The sequence below is a fragment of the Mastigoproctus giganteus genome, chromosome 10 (assembly GCF_048544385.1).
Source record: "Mastigoproctus giganteus isolate SK-2022 chromosome 10, ASM4854438v1, whole genome shotgun sequence".
NCBI classification, from domain to species: domain Eukaryota; kingdom Metazoa; phylum Arthropoda; class Arachnida; order Uropygi; family Thelyphonidae; genus Mastigoproctus; species Mastigoproctus giganteus.
The window spans coordinates 88,405,070-88,426,875 of record NC_143584.1 but is presented as its reverse complement, the minus strand read 5'-3'; the positions used below and the strand labels follow the sequence as shown (position 1 = coordinate 88,426,875).

The 21,806-nt window shown below is 35.8% G+C and overlaps 1 protein-coding gene across 2 annotated transcripts in view; it reads left to right on the top strand.

The window, feature by feature from the left end:
• LOC150079140 (vacuolar protein sorting-associated protein 11 homolog) overlaps positions 1-21,806 on the top strand; it is a 697,977-nt gene that overhangs the window by 151,835 nt on the left and 524,336 nt on the right. For both annotated transcript variants that reach the window (XM_090382204.1, XM_090382205.1), the window contains one exon: positions 12,048-12,109. In XM_090382204.1, coding sequence (XP_090238330.1) covers positions 12,048-12,109 — 62 coding nt within the window. The remainder of the gene's footprint in view (positions 1-12,047; positions 12,110-21,806) is intronic.

Here is a 21,806-nt window from a genome sequence, read left to right as displayed (position 1 = left end):
GTCATATGTTTCCTTCAAAATAGAACTTTTTTTCAAGTATGAAACTGCAATATTTTTTCACAGCCTGTAGCGTACTGTAGATGAACAGGTGTTCCACAAAGATAAGTGCTCAGGTCTATGCTCTTTGCAATTAGAATGAACAATATAGATTAGAACATTCCTGCAAACATTGACATTTATCTTTGTGCTGATGACCTTGCAATAATTTGCCACTTATAGAATGTTTTCCATTGAAAGACAGCTGCAATTCTCAATAAACAAAATAATCATGGAGTTCACATGATGGTTAATGGCTGTTAATATCAAAATCCACAGCCATGCACTTTTGTACAAAGTGTTGTCTGCTTATAGAACTCAGCTGATACCAGTAGTATCTTGTTCTTAGGTCTGACATTAAAGTTATCTTGTTTATGGCATGGAGGCTGATCAGCTCTCCTCTACCTGTATCAAGCTTTGATCAAATTGCGATTGCACTATGGAGACCTAATATTTGGCTGTAAGATGTTCTTTACTATCATAGCAGAGCCCTTTTGAACACAGTGCTCTTAGGATTGCTTTTGGGTCTTTCAGAACATTGCTGGCTTTAATGCTTGTATGTAGGTGCCAGTGAACCCAATCCTACATCTTAGGAAAATGGTGCTGCTCCTTAACTATGCAATTAAAGTTCTAGTCTTTCTCATTCTGTGTGGACATAACTCTCTGATATTTAGTTGCTGAATTTCTTCAGAAACAAATGTAATGAAAAAGAAATCTTTATGGGTCCAATTACAAGAACTTAGTGCAGCAATGGGAATATTCATCTGGCTAATTGTCAAGATTTAGATACAGTGCAACATCCATGGACAATATACACATCTTCTTTTGACAGCTACTTTCATAAGTAGTGGTAAACATTCCCTAATAAGTGAAACTCTTTAACACGTTGAATGCAACTATAAGTTAATTCGTATTTGGCGATCTGGCCCAGGACAGTATATTCGTAGCAAATATGTGCAACTGATGGACAGTTGGCTTCTGGAATAAGAATGAAAAATCAACCACGGCATCAGAAAACAGAATTTATTCACACCTAATCTTTTTGGAACGTTTAGAATTTTTTCTCCAATCAAAGATTCAATGTAACTTTTCCGTCAAGTTACAGGTTCCACCAAAAAATGTCCGAAATTCAGAGAAACCCGTAACTTGACGGAAAAGGATGTATGCGTTATGCATATATATTTCTATAATATATAATGCAGTTTTTTTCGGACATCTGATGGTTTTTCTTAGCACTGAATAATATGAGAGTATTTGATCTGATCGATCTATGAACCAGAACCGTATGACTCGTCAAAAAGCTCTTTAAATTCCGAGTCACACTCATATTAGCATAGAACTCAAGCTCTTCTTCAGTCAGTGGTCGCTTCTTATCCTTGTTTTAGAGATTTACGCACAGCACGAATTGATATATAGAGAATTCTGCAAGTTACAACACGTCGAATTAACTCGTAGTTGGCTGCTGTGAAGAATTTTCTATTACATATGCCAACTACGAGATAATTCCCCTAGGCTTTTTTTTACAACAGTAAGCATTTTTTATGAGTTTTGGTTATGAATATATATTATAATTTGGGTTTTGAATAATTTAACATGCCTAACTCAAATTGGCGTCAGAGACCAGTTTACCCAAATAAACCTTGGCAGTCAACGTGTTAAAAGGCTTCTTGCAGGCTACTCCTTAGCCAGTGTACAAACTCAGCAAATTTGCATGGATAATTCAAAAACTGACACCTGTGGTTTTTCAGGAATCATCCCAATATCTACTGTCTCAGTTTTGCTGCTGCATGAATGCAGTGTGTTCACTGTAGAACTTTATTAACACCTTAGCTGTATCATGACTCGTGTGTCTGGGGTTTTAATCTACTTGGAGGGGAAACCACCTGACTAGAACCGTTTTCTTCTGTTTTGATGGAAGGAAAACCAGATATTTTTGTCAAGCAAACCTTTACCATTGGCTGACTAATTCAGCCATAGAGTAGAAAGCTGAAAAATGTCTCTGCCTTTCCCAATATAGATTGACTCAATCCTGTAGTTTTTAGTCTGGGTCAGGAAGCCAGCAGTGAAGGTATTAAGATGGCTTTGATCCTACTTAATAATTGCTTAATACTTAATAATTATTAATTATTACTTAATAATTATTAATTTATATTGTTCCTTTTAAGAGCAGTAACAGCCCTGACCAAAAATAATTTCCAAAATTGACATCCATGGATATCCACTATCCACATGATATCCACTATTGAAACACATTTAGATATCCACTATTGAAACACATTTAGATATCCACTGTTGAAACACATTTAGATTGCAAATACTTCTACTCAACAATAGTAATCAGCCATGACATTTTGCTGGATTCCTAGTCATGCTGGAATACCAGGAAACAAGCATAATTGCCAAGTGACAAGAGATTCTTTTGGCATTGGCTCCATCCTGGTTGCTTCGATTGTTCATTACACAAGGTAATGATTGTGTAATGAACAACTCAAATGTGTAACAAGTTACTATGAGATATCACTTCTGTGAAAATCTAGCTTCTTAATATAGGAATTAAGAGGTACTGACAAGAACATGTGTTGATTGTACTCACTTAGCATCTCTTTTTATTGTTTGTAGATGATCCTCCACTTACTGCAAAACATAGCCTAGGATATATACTTAATACATATTCTAGGATATGTATTAACTTAAGCCCCATTTTATTTGAGATGACATTAGTTTAACTAAGCTTTTTACATATATAAAAATGATTAATTTATATATAACTACTGCCAAGTCTGCCTATACCATGCTGACTATTACTCCAAAGTTACAAATGCAGTTTTGGCCATAGTAACCCTTCTACCTTTAGACTTCCATTCTAAAAAACAACAATAACAACAGCATCATCACCATCATCATTTTCTTGGCTTTTTCTGTTATTTTGATTCCTGAAATCATCCTATACTTGATAATTCTCAAGTTGATTACAGTTCCTGGTTAACCCTTCATGTTAATTACCTGATGTAAGCTGTCCGTGGCTAAGTGCCACAGCTTATATATACTGCTTATACTCAGCAGAAATCCAATACGCAAATGCAACCTGTTAAATCTAAATGGAATTCTTGGTCACCTACATGGAAATAAGCTTATCCAGTAGAACTGCATAACTTTGGTATTATCATTAATGGTTTACTAGGAAAAAGTTGGTAATATTATAAGTTTACAAGAGACATGATTGTTGGTGCCTTTGCAGAGGGAGCATTCCTAAAGGCAAGTGGAAGTGCTATATATGGGGAATGTTTTTTGTGTCTGTTATAAGTATCTGAAAAAATCTGCAGTAACGGCTGGAAGAAGGCACCTCATGATTAGAATCGGCAACTTCTTTTTTTGTTGTAATCAAAAATTGATTTTACACATGATTCCATTTAAATCTTCAATGCTGAATGAAAAGTACTTGTATCAATCATGATGACATTCTGGTAGCTAAAAGAAGTGGGTCTCTGAACCTGTATTATATTCCATAAGCCTCTTGTGTCTGAGCAGAACTGGTTCACAGCTGATGGTAGTTGAAGTAGTGAAAATGTATTGTGGTCCAACAATGATAATTAAGACACACATATAGCTAGTAACACAGTTTTTCACAAATCATAGTTAACATTGCTTACAATCTTTGGATGTATACGGGTATAGGAATGCCACTAAAACAGTTAACATAGTACATTGCATTCTGTTTGTTCCTCTGTTGGCACTTCACCCGTATATGTAATATTTTTATGGTATAGTATTGTCTAAGTATTGTTACAGACCTGGTTCTAGCATTGGTAACATAATCTGAAAGTAATGGAACATTCTTAATGATAGTGTTATTATGTAAAGCAGGAGTGGACAACCTTTATAAATGGTGGGCCAAATAAAATGTCTGTGAGTTACATGCGTTGCCAAACTTTTTTTAGCTTTCCATGATATTTAGGATTATTAAAATAGTGTATAATGAAAAAATTGTTGTCAACAGTTTTCTGTTATTAATTGTAAAATGCAAATTCAAGATAAAAATACAATTATAGTAACAAAAATTGCAATATTTTATTTTTATAATATTTAATGAGAGATTTGATGATGTTCATTTTTATCAGTGAATTGATATCTGGATCTATTTGTCGTAACAATGTGCAGTGTATTTTCTAAATTTATGTCAGAAATTCCATTAATTCAAAAATATATATAATAATAAACATATTTTGAAAACTACTGCAGGTTGGAGTTGGCCTGTGGAGCAGAGGTTGCCCACCCCTGATGCAGAGGATAAAGATTGTGAAGCCACTTGGTGGTTTGAATAGCACTGAATGTACATTGGTCTGTCTCCCCTGGCTTGCACAATTACTGCATTTGAATCCATTTCAGATGGTAGGTCAGTGTTTCCTAAAGTGTAGTATGTGTACCTGGGGTACACATATCACACTTTAGGGCAGGGGTGGTGAACCTTTTTAAGGGTGTGTGCCAAAATTGGCGGAATCTTTTAAAAAACTAACCTCGCGTGCCCTTCGGAATTTTGTGCAGTATATCATTATTCTTCTCATACATGTTTTACTTGAAAAAAGCGCAACAAAAAAAAAGAATGAAATAAAAGACATTATTTCAAAGATGCTTTAATAATGGTATTACAATAAAATCCTTCATAAAAAATTTTACTTTTAGTTTACAGAACAAATTTAAGATAAAATGGTAAACCTCTCTTATATTGTAAATATAAAATATCAAAACTAAAGGAAAGGAAAGTAAGTATATTTAACATCATTTAACTTCTGTTGCTGCATCATCTATGACAGATACTTTACATCAGGCTTATACTTTGTAACTTTTAGAGATGCAGCACTAGTTTCATCCTTAAGACTCCTAGACTTAACAAAGTTCATCACTGAGAACAACGACTCACAAGAATATGTTGATGAGAAAATTGTTAATAATGCTGTTGCGAGGTTTTTTAAACAGACAAAAGTTTCAGGAATGGAATTACAAACTTTTAATACCTTATTTTCTGCAGTTTTCTTGGCTAATCCCGTCACTGATAATTTCCATTTCCTTTCAATATTTTATAAATCAGCTCTGGTCAATAAATTTTTGCCTCCAAATTGAGCTGCTCTGAAAATCAATCAATTGCATCTCAAAATCATCAAGGTTGATCCACTGAAACTTCAAATGTGCATGCACAAAAGCGCTATATTCATCATCAGAGCCAAAAGGCATCATGGATCCACTTTACATCCACTGTTACTTAGTCGACCACTAAAGTTGTCTGGGACAAAATCTGCAAAATGAAGGGAAAATATACATTTTCCTGGAAAATAATCGATGTGTTATTGCAGATCAAACTGCAATAGCAAATATTCTTGGGGAGACCTTTTCTATCATTTCGTCAATGTCCTTGCACTCCCAAGAATTCCTGGTCCTGAAAGACAAACTTGAAAAGCAGCCAATTAATTTCAAGTCTAGAAATTTGTATCCTTTACAAGAGAAGAGTTAGAAACTCTTACTAAGCTTGCCTTACTAAGAATACTAACTCTTACTAAGGCAAGCACTTCGTGACCAGATCACATTCATTATGATGTGATCAAACATCTGTCGACAAAATCCAGAGACCACTTTCTCTGTCTGTATAATAGAATTTTTCTAGAAGAGCAGTTTCCTGATTGCTGGCATAAGGCAAAATCCTGGAGAGAATGATCAATGCCTGCCTTATATGGTATTTTGATGCAAATGGGCTCCTCTCCAGATTGCAGTGCAGCTTTTGAAGGAATAGGTCCACTGTGCACCATTTAATCAGGCTCGAAACATTTATTCGAGATGCCTTTTTAAAACGAGAACACCTTGTGTCCGTGTTCTTCGATATGGAAAAAGTGTATGACACAACTTGGAGATTAGGAATTTTAAAAGACTTATGGCATTGGACTTAGAGGTCATCTTCCAGCTTTTATTAAAAACTTTTTATCTCAGTCGTTCTTTCCAAGTCCATGTAGGAACTACCCTCTCCTGGCCCTTCAGCCACCAGGAGGGAGTACCTCAAGGATCCGTTTTAAGTGTTACGCTTTTTGCCATCAAAGTGAATTCCATCACAGAACAACTTTCTCCAACTGTAAACTGTGCCCTCTGTGTTGACGATTTTAGCAAATTCTCTCAATCCTGCAACATGAGGGTAATTGAGAGGCAACTGCAACATGTTGTTGACCACCTGAACTCATGGGCAATGAATAATGGATTCAGGTTCTCTCTGCAAAAGACTGCATGCATTTCATTTTTCGTGAAAGTGCAATCTTCACCCTGAACCTGAACTGAGGCTTTGACAAAATGCTATTACAGTGGTACCTGAGACTAGATTTTTGTGACTTGTACTTGGCAGAAAATTGGCCTTTCTATGAGGGGTTTCTGAAATGCAAGGTAACACATTTTTTTTCTGAATAATGGTGCAAGGGAATGAGATGAAACGCTATGGACAGATAGACCCGTTAATAATGTTCAAAAAGACCGCCAGTGCAGTGTTGCAGTACTGTTGCCTCACAGCAGATTCCAGTTGAAAAATGGCGGATACTGTGCGAGTGTGGTCCAAAACAGGTGTTCGTAAAGTTATTTGCTTTTTTCAAGCAAAAGGGTCTTCCACAAGTGACATTCACCGTGAACTGGTTGCTGTGTATGGTGAAGCTTTACTGTGCAATGTTGGAAAAACTGAAAGCCAACATTCGACGCAAATGACCAGGACTCCTGACAAATGGTGTGATTTTGTTGCACAACAATGCAACTCCACACACTGCCCACACCACTCGTGAGTGGTTGCACCGTAATCTTTGGGAAACTCTGTCACATCCCCCCCCCTCTACAGCCCAGACTTAGTGCCTTCAGACTTCTATTTGTTCGGCCCTCTGAAAAAACACCTTTTCATGAAAGGATTTCACCATGGATGAGGAAGTTCATCAGGCAGTGCGATGTTGGTTATTGCGTGTGGGCACGGACTTCTTCAGTACTGGTATTGATAAACTGATCCATTGTTGGGACAAGCGCATCAATAAAACTGGAGACTTTGTGGAGATGTAGTGCACGTTCACTTATTTCTTGGTGTGTAATTTCAACTTCGTATTATTAAACATCATTGAGTGTGTTATCTTACTTTTCGAAAACCCCTTGTACAATACATTTATGAACTATGTGCGAAGTGCACTAAAGGCTTTAATATGCTACGTGCAATCTCTTCAAAATCTTGGTGTGCTGACTGTTGCACCTTGTTGTGCCTCTATCATGCACTTGTGCGATCTAAGTTAGATTACGAGTCCCAGGTATACGCTTCTGCTAGACACCATACTCCAATGGCTAGATCCCATCCACCATCAGGCGATTTGTATTGCCACTGGAGCATGAATGCATGATGGAGGCACAACAAGGTGCAATGGTCAGCACACCAAGATTTTGAAGAGATTGAACATACCATTATTCAAGCCTTTTAAAAGATCCCACATGGACACCAGTTTTAGCCACATTTGGAAAATCTGTACAACTCATCAGACTGCCAATCAGCCATTCTGTATTCGTATCCAAAGGCTACTCAGAGATTTAGACAATGTTGCCCCATCACCAGGGCAACCTTCTCCATCCTGACATGCTCGTGTCCAAATTGCAACTTCTCTCTCAACAATTGGAGAAAGGACAGTATTCCATCTGCTGTCTACCTGCAGCTCTTTTTAGCACAGCAATCTGAATACTCTGACCTTGCCAGTCTACACAGATGGGCTTGAGGTCAGAAGTGTCTATGGGATCTGCAGGTGTTTTCCCAGACACCACGGTATCTGAGCAGATCTCCCACAAATGTGGTATGTTCACTGCAGAGCTGTGAACATACCACATTTGTGGTATGTTCACAGCTCTGCAGTAGCCACATTTGGAAAATCTGTACAACTCGTCAGACTGCCAATCAGCCATTCTGTATTCGTATCCAAAGGCTACTCAGAGATTTAGACAATGTTGCCCCATCACCAGGGCAACCTTCTCCATCCTGGCATGCTCGTGTCCAAATTGCAACTTCTCTCTCAACAATTGGAGAAAGGACAGTATTCCATCTGCTGTCTACCTGCAGCTCTTTTTAGCACAGCAATCTGAATACTCTGACCTTGCCAGTCTACACAGATGGGCTTGAGGTCAGAAGTGTCTATGGGATCTGCAGGTGTTTTCCCAGACACCACGGTATCTGAGCAGATCTCCCACAAATGTGGTATGTTCACTGCAGAGCTGCACGCAATTGAGCTAGCCTTAGATCATATACAAACCACCCACCACAAAAATATATCTACCAATTCTCTGAGTTCATTGCAGGCTTTATAATTGGTGAGGTTCAGTCCTCATCCTGTTCTTTCACAGATACAGCAGAAACTGCACTTCCTTTCATAATCTGAATTTGATGTTCATTTCTGCTAGATCCCCAGCCATATTGCGATCTCAGGAAATGATTTGGCAGACACTGTAGCCAAATCAGTGACCTTTTTTAACTCTTGCCTGTTAGACCCCTATACAGACTACATGGAATTAATGGACTTATGTTTAACGAAGTCCTTTTTTAGTGAATTATTTTGACTTCCCCTTGGAAGATACATTTAAAATACCTTCTGTTGAGTGAAGAAAATTTTCATATAGCGAACAGATTAGGAGAGAATTAACTCGGTACGCACTGTTTGCATTTCTGCCCTTCAGGCAATTTAGGCAATTAGTGCTGCTGCACGAATTAAGAGAGCTAAAGGGACCACCTGTCCCACATACGGAGAAGGTGTCGCGCTGGTCAACCGTGAGCAGATCAAGGGGTATTCCCAATGGGCTCTGGTCCACCTTCTACTGCAGTGGTGTTCAAACTTTTCCCATACTGGAGCCATATTAAAAAAAAAAATTCAAAGTTAGATTTCTTTATGCTGATTTAGTTAACTTTCCGGGCGGGCCATAGGTTGGACACCACTGTGAATCAATTGTAAGTGCCCCTTTCGAGAATTAGGAGAGAGCGATTTTCTTTTACCTTGAAAAATAATCATCTGTTGTTTCGCGGATGTGCGTTATTGACATTTTTCCGTAAGTTTTCCCTATCTCTGTTTACACAATCACAGTACTTGAATATCCGAATAACACTAACATTTTGGACAGTTTCAAAAAAAAAAAAAGAAAAGAAAGAAAGAAAGAAGAAAAAATTCAGATTTAGGAACTAATGACAACATCGATGACGAGAGAAGGAAAACAAGGACAACGAAGGTTTAAACCTTCTAAACATGAATTGTTGACATTTGGTGAAAATGAAGTTAGAAAATTGTCAATTAGGTTACAGTTAAATGAAAGAGATGCAATTCGTGGATTTCGGGAATACCTAATTGAAAAGATGGTTTTGGGAGAATGGAAGCATTTGATGGACGCTCTGAGTACGATACCAATTTCATCAAGTGAATGTGAACGAGGATTTTCACAAATGAATCCTATCACCAGCCCAACAAGAGCTTCGTTGATGACAAAAATAGTTTCTTAACTACTGTTTCTTAAAATTGCAGGCCCCCGCTTGACCCGCTTCGATCCAGCAAAATATGTCGATTCGTGGCTGCTTCGGAAACGTCATTCAGCAACGACACACAGAGGAAGAAAAGAAGTTGGCATAGGGTGTCGGATGAGAACTTAATAAAAATTTGGAATATTCTACAAAAACTTTATGAAATTAATTTTACTTATGTTATTTATTTTTACTTATTATTTTAGGGTCTGTAGTCAAATGATGAAAAACCCTTATAATAATGTCACTCGGTTGTCTGTTTGTCCATCCGTCTGTCGCAGCATTGTATCTCTGGAATCACTCAACCTGTTGACTCGAAATTTTGCATGGGTTTGTATATCATGTGGGCCAAATAATGCCATCGTTGTTGACAAAAATTTGTCTAAGAAATGGAGGGGTAAAATGTGGGGGGGGACCAAAAATGTTGTCGACAACCTATAGCTTATTATACACCGTTGGAAAGAGCTCAACAAGTAGGTTTAAAATATAATTTTAAAATTAAAAATGGCGGCGCCAGACAGGAAAATGTGAGTAATTTTTGTGTTCCCCCCCCCTATTTCCGTCACTAATGGAGCTAAAAATTTAAAAATCACATTAGCTATGCGTTATTTGATGCTTATCAGGGGAAAACTACTTCGATTGAAATCTATCATTTACTTTTTATGTTAAAATTAAAAAAAAAAAAAAAAGCTCTTTTTGATAGCATGCTTCCTTGTACTAAGTAACTCTTCTTTTGGTGACAAAAAGGTTGCTAAATAGTTAGTTAATAATTCTATAAAGGTCATTTATAAATTTTGAGACGAAAAGTATTTTTTAAAAATTTTCAAAGCTGGAGTTGTCCCAGCAAGGAGGTACTCAGAGCCAGTGTTGAGGTGCCGGTGGTGGGGTAGGCACCTGCGCTGAGCCTTGCACAGCACTCACCTGCCAGTCGCTTCTCCCTTAAGAGTTTAATCGCTTTTCCAGGAAGAAGTTGGAGTTGCTTCTCCCACCGTCATTCACAACAACTGGAAACACTCAAATCGACAATGTTTTCGTTAGTTCCTTGGTTTTAGGCCAAGCAGGGGTACTGGAAACTTTTTTCAGTTACCATAAAGCTCTCTATTTGAGATACTACACTAACGACCATTCGTGACTATGGACCCTTCATCTTGAGTGCCCAGCACTCAGTAGTTGACCGATTTATTTACTTATTTTACTCACATTTAATTATTTTTTTATATACTTGAATAATAAATTTATTCTTAATAAACTGTGTTAATATACTCAATTTGTTGTTCTTAATCCAAAAACATTACTACTAAAGTAATAATATCAGGAAAAAAAATTTTTTCAGAGTACTTTTCATATCCTTTTAATTTTCAATTTTTCCTCATAGCAAAGAATGAGTACCGGCACCTATTTTTTTTACAAAAAAAGCACTGAATCTACCATATTTTAATTGAATGTCCGTATTTTAATAATGATCGTTGTTTATGTTTTACTCATCTGTCGGAGCCATATACACTCAGATGGATTTTATTGGACAATGATAATGTGCCAGCTATATGTAACTTTTGTACAATGTATTAATTTATATAATTTTATTTAGAATTTTCTATTGTTTTATGCTTTTTAACTGTTTTATTGCCCATACTCTTTTAACAATAATATATTTATTATAACATTATATTTTAACATTCTATACATCTTTGACTTGGCACATTATAGGCATAGATGCTGATGCATGATAAAACCTTTAAACAAATAAACAAACACATGCACACACACCTTATTTTGTATCCAGTCATTAACTAAATTTGATCATTATAGGACATAAACTATGTTTGTTTTTGGGAATTTTTTTAAATGTGATCTTAATTGTTTACATATATATTTACTACAAGGGATGTTACAGTCCTTGAATTTGACCTTTTATTTTATAATTTCACTTTTGACCCATTTTCAGTTTTCAAATAAATTGAGAATTACTCTGAATCCATTATTAGTATTGCAAAATAAATTCAATTTCTATAATTTTGTTTATTGATTAATTGTGTGTCAGTGATATTGCAGGTCAGTGCCATAGTTTGTTTTACTCTTTCTCATATAAGGTTCGTTTCACTTTTGATCATCAGTTTTAGCAACAAGTATATCTTATGTTTTGATTAAGGAGAGAGAGAGAGAGAGAGAGAGAGAGAGAGAGAGAATGTGCTAGACATCATCTTAAATGAAAACCACTGTGAAAAGCAGAAGGATGTCTGTCCCCTCTAATAGTTTCTCTAGTTCTCCCTAGCATGAAGGGACATTTCTTCACATCTATCCTGTAACTATCCTTCCTCACAGTGAATTTATGTCACCTTGTGTGTAACTAAGCAGAGGTGAGGAATACTAAGTTTAAAAATTGCATGTTACAGCCCTATCTTTATGTATATATTATGTATATTGACATATTGTAAAACCACTAGTAAAAGATAAGTTAAAATTGTTTCAGATCCAATACGACAGTAGAGATGAATATTGTGACTGTTTATGACATACAGAACAAATTTATTGGTAAGTTTCAGAACATAAGGATGTTTTTAAATTTAATTGATATTCATATATTTTAAAGTAATGGAATTATAATTTGTAAAGGTGGATAGATTTTGCATGTATAGAAGGGAAAGTTCAGGTTATTGTTCTTTGTAATTTTAGTGAACATTTATTTCTCTCAAAAGAAATCTGTTTCGCAGTGAGTATCTAGTTACAGTCAGTGATTAATGGTTTGTGTTGCCATTTCCTGCTTCTAACCTATGGATTGTTTAACTTCTGTAACATAACTGGAAAGAAAATCATATAGTTGCAACAGTTCCAAAACATGTTCTAACCAGTAAAAATCACTTGATATGCCATGCTCTATGTGGTGCTTGATTTAAAAGAACTCTCAGCTGTGATAAGAACTGTTATACAGTATTCACATTTCAGTGGTATAGTCAGAACTGACATACACAGATGATCTATAGTGCACGGGTGCAGCAAAGTAAGTTCTCTTACTCTTTTCATAGAGATTTATAATTCTTATTGCCATTTCCTCACAGTTTGTATCTAATAGAATTAGTTGCCAGACCTGACTTGAAATAGACCTTATAAACTATCTTATAGAGCTTGTTGCGAGACCTCTAATTATCAAATTTAGTCTTTAACTAAATTTGATAATTAGAACATTTGGAGTGGGTGCAGATGCTTTATGGTGCTGAATGATTGTCTTCACAAATAGCATGTTTATTTAAGTTAAGCTGGATTAGGAACTGTTAGGTTGCATTTTTAAAAGTTAAATATGTCATAGAAACAAGCTTAAACCATATTCACTCTCCAGAGCAAAGCTTTGGCAATCCTTATTTCTTCCATCACTCAGTATGACTGATGTCTGAGGGTATGATGGGCATTGTGGAGAGATGCAGTCTTCCTTACATTTTGAGGGTGCAGCTCTAAAACAGTTTTCACAGGCTGGCTGCTAGATAGTCCACCGGACTGAACCTGTTGGTAACTCTCTAGGAGGCATCTGGGTCAGATAATGTTAGTCTTGCTGCCTCTACTCTTTCAGCTAGCAACTGGAATTAGTCCAAGTAGTGTACAGGCAGTTCCCACTTTACGAGTTCCTGGGCTTACGAGTCTTTTTTTTTTTTTTTTTTTTCGGTATCAACAAAATCGAAATATGAACATTAATCCAAAAATGAATGTTAAACATTCATAAATACCACATTTCAAACCATGCATGTAGCTATACAATACAGTGTATGGTGTACCTCGCTTTGCAATAATCCGTTCCAGAGACACCATCGTATCGTGAAAATATCGTAATGTGAACCCAATAACACGTTTTTTAGTTATTCATTCCAAGACCTCGGAAGTTGAAATTTTTGCTATATAACTAAGCTATTTATCTCTCTAAAAGGTCAATTTTATAATGTAAATTGTATTAGCTACCAATTCAAATCATTAAAATGCCCTACACTTTCATCATTATCATTTGTTCTATTATAAGAATCAATTTTGAAGGCCTTTGTGATATATTTTCTAAAGCACATTTCTAGAAGTCATAGCCATAAAACAATAAAAACAATTTGCAGTGTCTGGTTTATTGGGCTATTCTGTTAATGCAATTGATTATAAATGGGTAATAAACTCAATGTTATTACATTTGCAAAAATACCGATAGCTGGAATAGTGTGGGTTTTTACGTTATTATAGTGAAATGTGTTTCCCCTTCACTGAAATCTTCAATCATATAAAAAAAATACATTTTCAGAATCTTCTCTTCATTCTTTTTTTTAAGCTTTGTAAACTTGTTGCTCTGCGCGAATTGTGTTAGTTGCAATCTCACTTGCATGTATCATGTTAATTGGAATCTGTGCATGTCATTAAAAAATATATATATATATATACAGTGAAACTTCCCTTTAACGGACAGCCACGGGGAACGAGAATGTGTCCATTAGAGAGGTGTCCACTAACAAGAAGTCTGAGGGAGAAAAAAAAAAGAAATAAAGAAAAATCGTTAAACGTTTAATGTAAAATTAAATTAAAATATATACAGACTTTGAACAATATTTTTGTAAATAATATACAATTACATACACAAGAGATAAAGAAAAATCGTTAAACGTTTAATGTAAAATTAAATTAAATTATATACAGATTTTGCACAATATTTTTGTAAATAATATACATACAATTGTGCTGTGCATATTATGACTTTATCTTAAGAAAAATACATACAGTAATCACTTATTTTCTTCTGCACCTTCTTCCGGCTGATAATTTTGTTTTCAACATTTGTTTGGAGTGAAGAAACCATCGAAAGTCCTTCAGTATCTTCTTTAGCGGCGAAAAACATTTTTAAACGATTGATTTGTACGAGCACTTCTATTTTCATCGGTGGTTTGTCGTTAATTTGTTCTTTGACAGAATGGCCTACTTCCATTTCTTCATCTTCATGAGGAACTTCTTGAAAAATATCGATGATAATGTCGTTGATATCATCATCTTCTGTAGTGAGGTTTGAGTCTATATCTTTGTAGCCAGGGTCACTTGTAGCGGAAGTATCGTACATTATCAACGTTGAAGTTCTTGTTCTTCTTGGTGCTCCACATTGCTGTTCACAACTTCAATTTTTGCGCTTGAGAAGCCAGACTTTACAAAACAGTTCACGACAGTTTGTTTTCTAATTGCGTTTACTGAAGAGGAAATCCATTGAATCGCATCTAAGATGCTGAGTTTCTTTGCAAGGTCACTCGCACATGTTACATCGTTCATGTTTGCAATGAGATGTCTTAAAACACGTTTTCTGTAGTGAAGTTTAAAATTTTTTATTATCCCTTGATCCAAGGGCTGACACTCTGCAGATGTGTTTGGTGGCAGAAAAACGATTTGAATGATACAATTCAATGTGCAGGTGAGATGCAGCATTATCCATGAAAAGAATAATTTTTCTGTTTTGACGAATCATGTTTTGGTTAAAGTGACTTATCCATTCGCTCATGATATCTCGTGTCATCCATGCTTTTTTATTAGACTTCCAGTCAACATTCAAAAGATTCAACTTTTTGCCCTTGAAACAACGAGGATTTTGTGGTTTTCCTATAACAAGAGGTTGTTCAAAGTCTCCCAGCATATTTGTACACAATAGTACAGTCAAGCGTTCCTTAGAAATTTTTCCGCACTGGCACTTTTCGTTTTTTAGACTCATTGTTTTTTCAGGAAGAGCTTTAAAAAACAACCCTGCGATATCGTCACAGTTGTCAATATCCTTAGCTTCAAAATCACGACATAAATCTTCCAATTTGACGGTCCACTCTGTTAGAACCCCAGTATCAACAGATCCAAGAAACAGATCAACAGATCCAACATTTTCAAGAAATTTTATGCCGAGTTTTTTTGAACTTGTCTAGCCATCCCACAGAAGCTTTGAACTCATTTACTCCCATAGATTTTGCAACCTCTAAAGCCTTTTCCCTAATAATAGGCCCATTAATGGGAATTTTTTTAGCACGTGCGCGACAAAACCACTCATACGTAACATTGTCAATTTGAAGTCCAACAGTTTTCAGGAATTATTTTTGAACCTGATCATTTACGTGTTGCCAAAATTGTTTGAGCAGTTCATTTTTTTTCTTTAGGATGTCGCTTACCTGCGTCTTCCCAATTTTGAATTTTGCAGCGAGATTGCGAACACTATTTTTTTGCCGATCATACGCATTAATGAGTTCGACTTTATCTTTTCAAGTTAAATGTTTACGAGAAGGCATTGTGCACTTCACACGACACTGAACAAAACTGAAAACTCAAACTAAAATTCCCCCCCCCCCCATGCACACACTGAATTCATCAGAAGTTTTACACGTGCCTTAAAATTCTTGAAAAAGGATTTAGAACTGCGACGTAAACCTTGAGAATCGGAAATAAAAAATAAACACACGATTGAGGCAATACGTGGAAGAAACGTTCTTAGAAAAAGGGCCGTGAGGCTGTCCGTAATGGAGAGATCAAATTAAGTGCTAATCTAAATGAAACAGTGCAGATTGCCTGTCCGCATCCGTTACAGAGAATGTCCGCTAGACAGAAGCTGAAAACACGTTAAAACCAATAGAGGAGAGTTGGGGAATTTGAAAATGTCCGTTAAAGAGAGGTGTCCGTTAGGAGAAGTTTCACTGTATAAGATATTAAATATAGTGCTAATAAGTTAAAAACAGTGGAAATAAAGAGAAAATAAAAATAGACTGAATATGTCAAATGCACCAAAGCGCGCAAAGCAGCAGCAGATGTATATATATGCATATTAAAGAAAGATATAAGTGTGAGTTACACGGAAAACAAAAAGGAATAAAGGAATAATAGCTGAAACATAAAAGAGATATTTTAAAGGAAGCGACCTGTAAAATAAATAAATTAATTAAATTGATCTGTAAAATAAAATAAAATAAAATAACAGTAGTTGGCATCAGATATTGGTGGATAAATTTAGCGTTAGTTCAAAAAATGGGGGAAATAGAACAAAAATACAATTAAATCCGATGTCAGCGAAAATAAAAGTTGATACATGATCAGGTTTTTCATCAGGGGACTACACCTGGCCGTGTATCAAAGGACTGCATTTCCATACTTGTCTAAAGCTGTGTAAGAGTAGAAATTTGAAAATAAAGTAAATATAATCGAAAAAGAAAAGCAAAATAACTCCTACAGAGTATGGACAAGGTAGTCCCTACACAGCACTTATAATTTGATAATTTGATAATTTATTTATCTCTATTTTGTGTTACAATTGTTGGGAGATAACAGCAAGAAGGGAGGGAGAACACATAAGCCAGAGGCTTTTTAGGGGGTGTTCCCTTTGAAAAAGATAACAATAAAAACAGATACATCATGAATCGGACATGTTTCTACATTCCATTACAGAGACTTCGTAAACCAACCACACATGTCGCGTGGTTAACAACAGTACTTATAATTACATTGTGAGTACTTTTACAATAACAAGTATGAAAGAAAAAATTATGAAATAATTGCGTAGAGTGTTACAAGCTTTTTGACAGCTATTCCTTCAACTTGTTTACACAATTTTCAAACTAGTATGCATTGTGGAAAGTACAGGAGTTGAGTGGAAGGTGATTTTGATCAGACATCCCTGGTGATGTGTTCAGTCAGGAGCTTCTTGAACTTGTTTGGTGAAATGGCATTTTTGATGTTTTCAGGAAGATTATTCCAGGTTTTTGCGCCTCTGTATTTTATATTTTTCTGACCTATGGCTTTTCTAAAAAGCGGAACCTTCAAGTTCGTTTCATTTCTTAAATTATATCTTATTCCTTCTTCTTCTATTGTTATAAAAAAGGATCTGAAGAGAGGAGGAAAGTTCGGTGTTTTCAAAGCATTGTAGACAAAGACCGCCTCAGCTTTTTGTATCAGTTGGTAGATGCTTAAGAGTCTCGCTTCCTTATATCTCGAAGTCACCGATGCATTCCAGGGAAGGCCCAAAATTGAACGAACACATCGATTGACAATTGAATTGATTCTCGTAAGGTTATATTGACTGGTCGTACCCCACGAGATGATTCCATATGTGAAGTGAGGCTGTATTAAGGAAAGGAATACTAGTCTGAGAAGGGAAGGAGGTACCCAGGCAGAGGCTCGGGCGAGTATTCCTGCTAGTGAAGAAGTTTTATTTCGTAAGGTGATCATTTGTTTATCCCAACTCAGCTTGTCATCTAGCCAGATTCCTAGAAACTTGGTATCATTCACCCTTTCCAGATGTTTTCCTTTGTATGTTATTTCGAAATCAATATTTAATGGTTTATTTTTTGTCCTAAACACTATATATTTGGATTTTTCTGGGTTTAGTATCAGCTGATTCTTTTGAAGCCATCTATGCATTTCAGAGAGCAGGGCAGAGATCTTGCATTGAAGTTGGTTAGGGTCTTTATCAGTGATTAGAATGGAAATGTCATCGGCATACGCTACTAGGTGGGAAGATGGAAGATGAGAGAGAAATTCATTAATGTAAAGAACAAATAGGATAGGTCCGAGAAGTGAGCCTTGAGGTACTCCCCTGGAGAAGTAAGAAATGTCTGAAAAAGACTGGTTTGTTTTAACTACAAATGGCCTATCAGTAAGGTAGTCTTCAAGGAGAAGGTTAATTTTTCCTCTCAAGCCAAGATTGTTGAGCTTGTTGAGTAGGATATTATGATTTATGCAGTCAAAAGCTTTTGATAGGTCTAGAAACAGTGCTATTGCATAGTGACCCTTTTCAAGACAGTCCGTGATCCTGGAGCAGAAGTCAACAATTGCCAGGTCAGTGGATCTTTTTGAACGATAAGCGTACTGTTGTTGATGGATAAGCTGATTGACTTCCAGGAAGCCCATGAGTCTGCCGTGAAGAATTTTTTCGAATAATTTTGCAAAAACTGAGAGTAGAGCTATTGGACGAAAATTGTTGATAGAGTTACAATTTTTCCCCTTAGGAACAGGAACAATGACTGCTTTTTTGAATTGAGACAGGAATTTACCAGATTGAAAGGAAAGATTGTAAATATACTTCAGTGGTGTTAGAATTGAGTTAAGGACCTTTTTCAGCAGAGCAGGAGATATTTCATCAAAGCCAGGGGCTCCCTTTTCTTTTAATTGATGTCCTGCTTCTAAAATTTCTTGATCTGAGAGCGGAGCGAGGAAAAAAGAACTCCTCATTGAGTGCTTGACAGATTCTCTCGTTGCATTATCTCTAGAGTCAACTTCGTCTTTAAAAAGGTTATTCATGCTTGAGATAAAGTGATTACGGAATGCTGCGGCTTTTTCCTGGTCATCCGAAATGAGTACCTCGTTCTCAACTACATCTCCAACGTAGCTCTGTGATTTCGTTTTTCTTCCAGGTAGTAGCTTGTCCAAGACTGTCCACTTTTCCTTGCTTGTAATGACGCCTTTAAGTTGGGAACTATAATATTTCCTTTTCTCTGACCTAATACTGTCGGTGACTTTGTTTCTATACGTTGTGTATTTGTTTTTATCTGCCTCCTTTCCTGTTTCTCTAGCAATTCTTGCAAGTTTGTCCCTTTTCTTTAGCATGTTACAAATTTTGTTTGACATAAATGGGCATAATTTCCGTCTTGGCCTAGTGGTCTTTTTATTCCCTGGGATCCTGATGTATGACATGCATTTTTCGTAACTATTTAGGATATGCTCAAAGAAGAAGTTCGTCGCAATTTCAGGATCATCTGTAGCAGCCACCCCATCCCACGAAGACTGCTGGAGATCATAACAGAGCTGATTGAGAGAGCCTGGAGTCACAGATCTGTAAGTGTGCATGATCTCTTCCACAATTTCGTCATTTTCAATTACCATTAAGATGGGACGATGATCAGAAATGGTTGCATCCAGTACTGCATAGGTTAGTGAGCATTCCCCAATTGCGAAGTCAAGAAGGGAATTGTGGGACTCTCCCATTCTTGTCGGGATAGTTCCGTCAGTCAGAAGAGAAAAACCATTGGAAGAAATGACATCTAGGAGGTCTTGCACTTGAGAGGAAGAGCTTTGAAGTATGTTAATATTATAATGAAAGTTACAGTAAAATTTAATACAAAAGAATTAAAGTAAACAAATACTGATCAGTTAAAACTTAAAAGTGTAAGACAATTTAGAAAATCTATACTTGAAATACCAAACAAAATTGGGCAGGAAATGACAGTGTGAAACCACAAATAGTCAATCCAATAGATGCAACCAAAGCATTAACAAACAGGGACCGTACATAATATATAGTAACAAAACCAACGTGAGAGAGAGTTGTAAAATAAATAGTGACCTCTGTAATGTATTTTACCCTAAATTATGGACAGAAAGAAATATGAAGAAAAGCGACAGGAAGTACAACAAACATGACTACTAAAGCAGTTAAGAAATTAAGCAGAAGTGGTTGTATTTTAAGACTAGCTTCACGCAAAGCATCAGAAGACTAAGACTTAAATTGAGGATAGATAAACATATATTAAATATAGATTGAATATTACAAATGCCCCATAGCATGCAAAGCATCAGAATAGGAAGCAGATGTATATATATATATATATATAATAACTATGAAAGTTAATGCATATTGAATAAAAATGGAATATAACAAATGCACCATAGCATGCCAAGCAGCAGCATAGGATGCAGATGTATATATAATAACTATGAAAGTTAATGCAAAGATAGATGTGCAAGTCATACAAAATGCCACAAGGAAAGGGCAAAAAAGCAAATGGCCAAAGGTGTAACCAATAAGACTATCTATAGATAACAAACAGAAGTGGCTGTAATTTAAAGAAATAGGTGCCTCCATAGCCAGGTGAGCAGGAGCAGCAGTGCGTAGCACACGCTTCTTAATTAGACCGGGGTTCGAGCCCGTGAGCCACCAAATATGGAGGATGCGAAAAGGTCAGGGAATGACCACCGCATATCCCCGGAGCAATATGGCCTTAGTTGCTAATGCTCTTAAAACCAAATAACAACAAAATAACAATTTAAAGGATAGCATCACATAAGCAGCAGATAGCTAATTCTTAAATAGATATAAGATATTAAATATAGTGCTATTAAGTTAAAAACAGTGGAAATAAAGGGCAAATAAAAATAGACTGAATATGTCAAATGCACCAAATTGCACAAAGCAGCAGAAAATGATGCAGATGTATATATATGCATATTAATATAAAGATTTAAGTATGAGTTACACTGAAAGAGAAAAAGAATAAAGGAATAATAGCCGAAACATAAAAAGAGTTATTTTAAAGGAAATGACCTGTAAAATAAATAAAGAGATAAATTAAATTGACCTATAAAATAAAATAACGGTAGCTGGCATCCGATAATGGTGGATAAATTTAGCCATAGTTCAAAAAAAGAGGAAATAGAACAAAAATACAATTAAATCCGATGTCAGCAAAAATAAAAGTTGATACATTATCAGGTTTTTCATCAGGGGGACTACACCTGACCATGTATCAAAGGACTGCATTTCCATACTTGTCCAAAGCTGTGTAAGACTAGAAATTTGAAAATAAATTTATAAATTCACTGTATTTTCAAATTTCTACTCTTACACAGCTTGAAAATAAATTTTAGAAATTTGAAAATAAATTTATAAAATTTATTTTAAATTTATAATTTTGAAAATTAATTCACTTTATTTTCAAATTTCTACTCCTACACAGCTTTGGACAAGTATGGAAACGCAGTCCTTTGATACATAGGTGAATTCCCCTGATGAAAAACCTAATCGTGTATCAACTTTTATTTTCACTGACATCGGATTTAATTGTATTTTTGTAGTTGGCATCAGATAACCATTATCTGATGCTAGCTGCTGTTATTTTATTTTATTTTATTTTACATGTCAATTTAATTAATTTATTTATTTTACAGGTCACTTCCTTTAAAATATCTCTTTTATGTTTCGGCTATTAATGCTTTATTCCTTTTTGGCTTTTGGCTTTCCATGTAACTCATACTTACATCTTTATATTAATATGCATATACATATATATATATACAGTCAATTCCGGTTATTTGGGACACATCGGGACTAGTGCATTTTGGCCCGATTAAGCGGCTGCCCCAATTATCCGAAGTTTCACGTAAATAGTTAAAAATACAATTTACCCCCCCCTCCCCTTTACAATTACTTCACTGTACAATCAAATCACATTAGGACGAACTCACCACAGTAAAGTACTGTTCATTATAC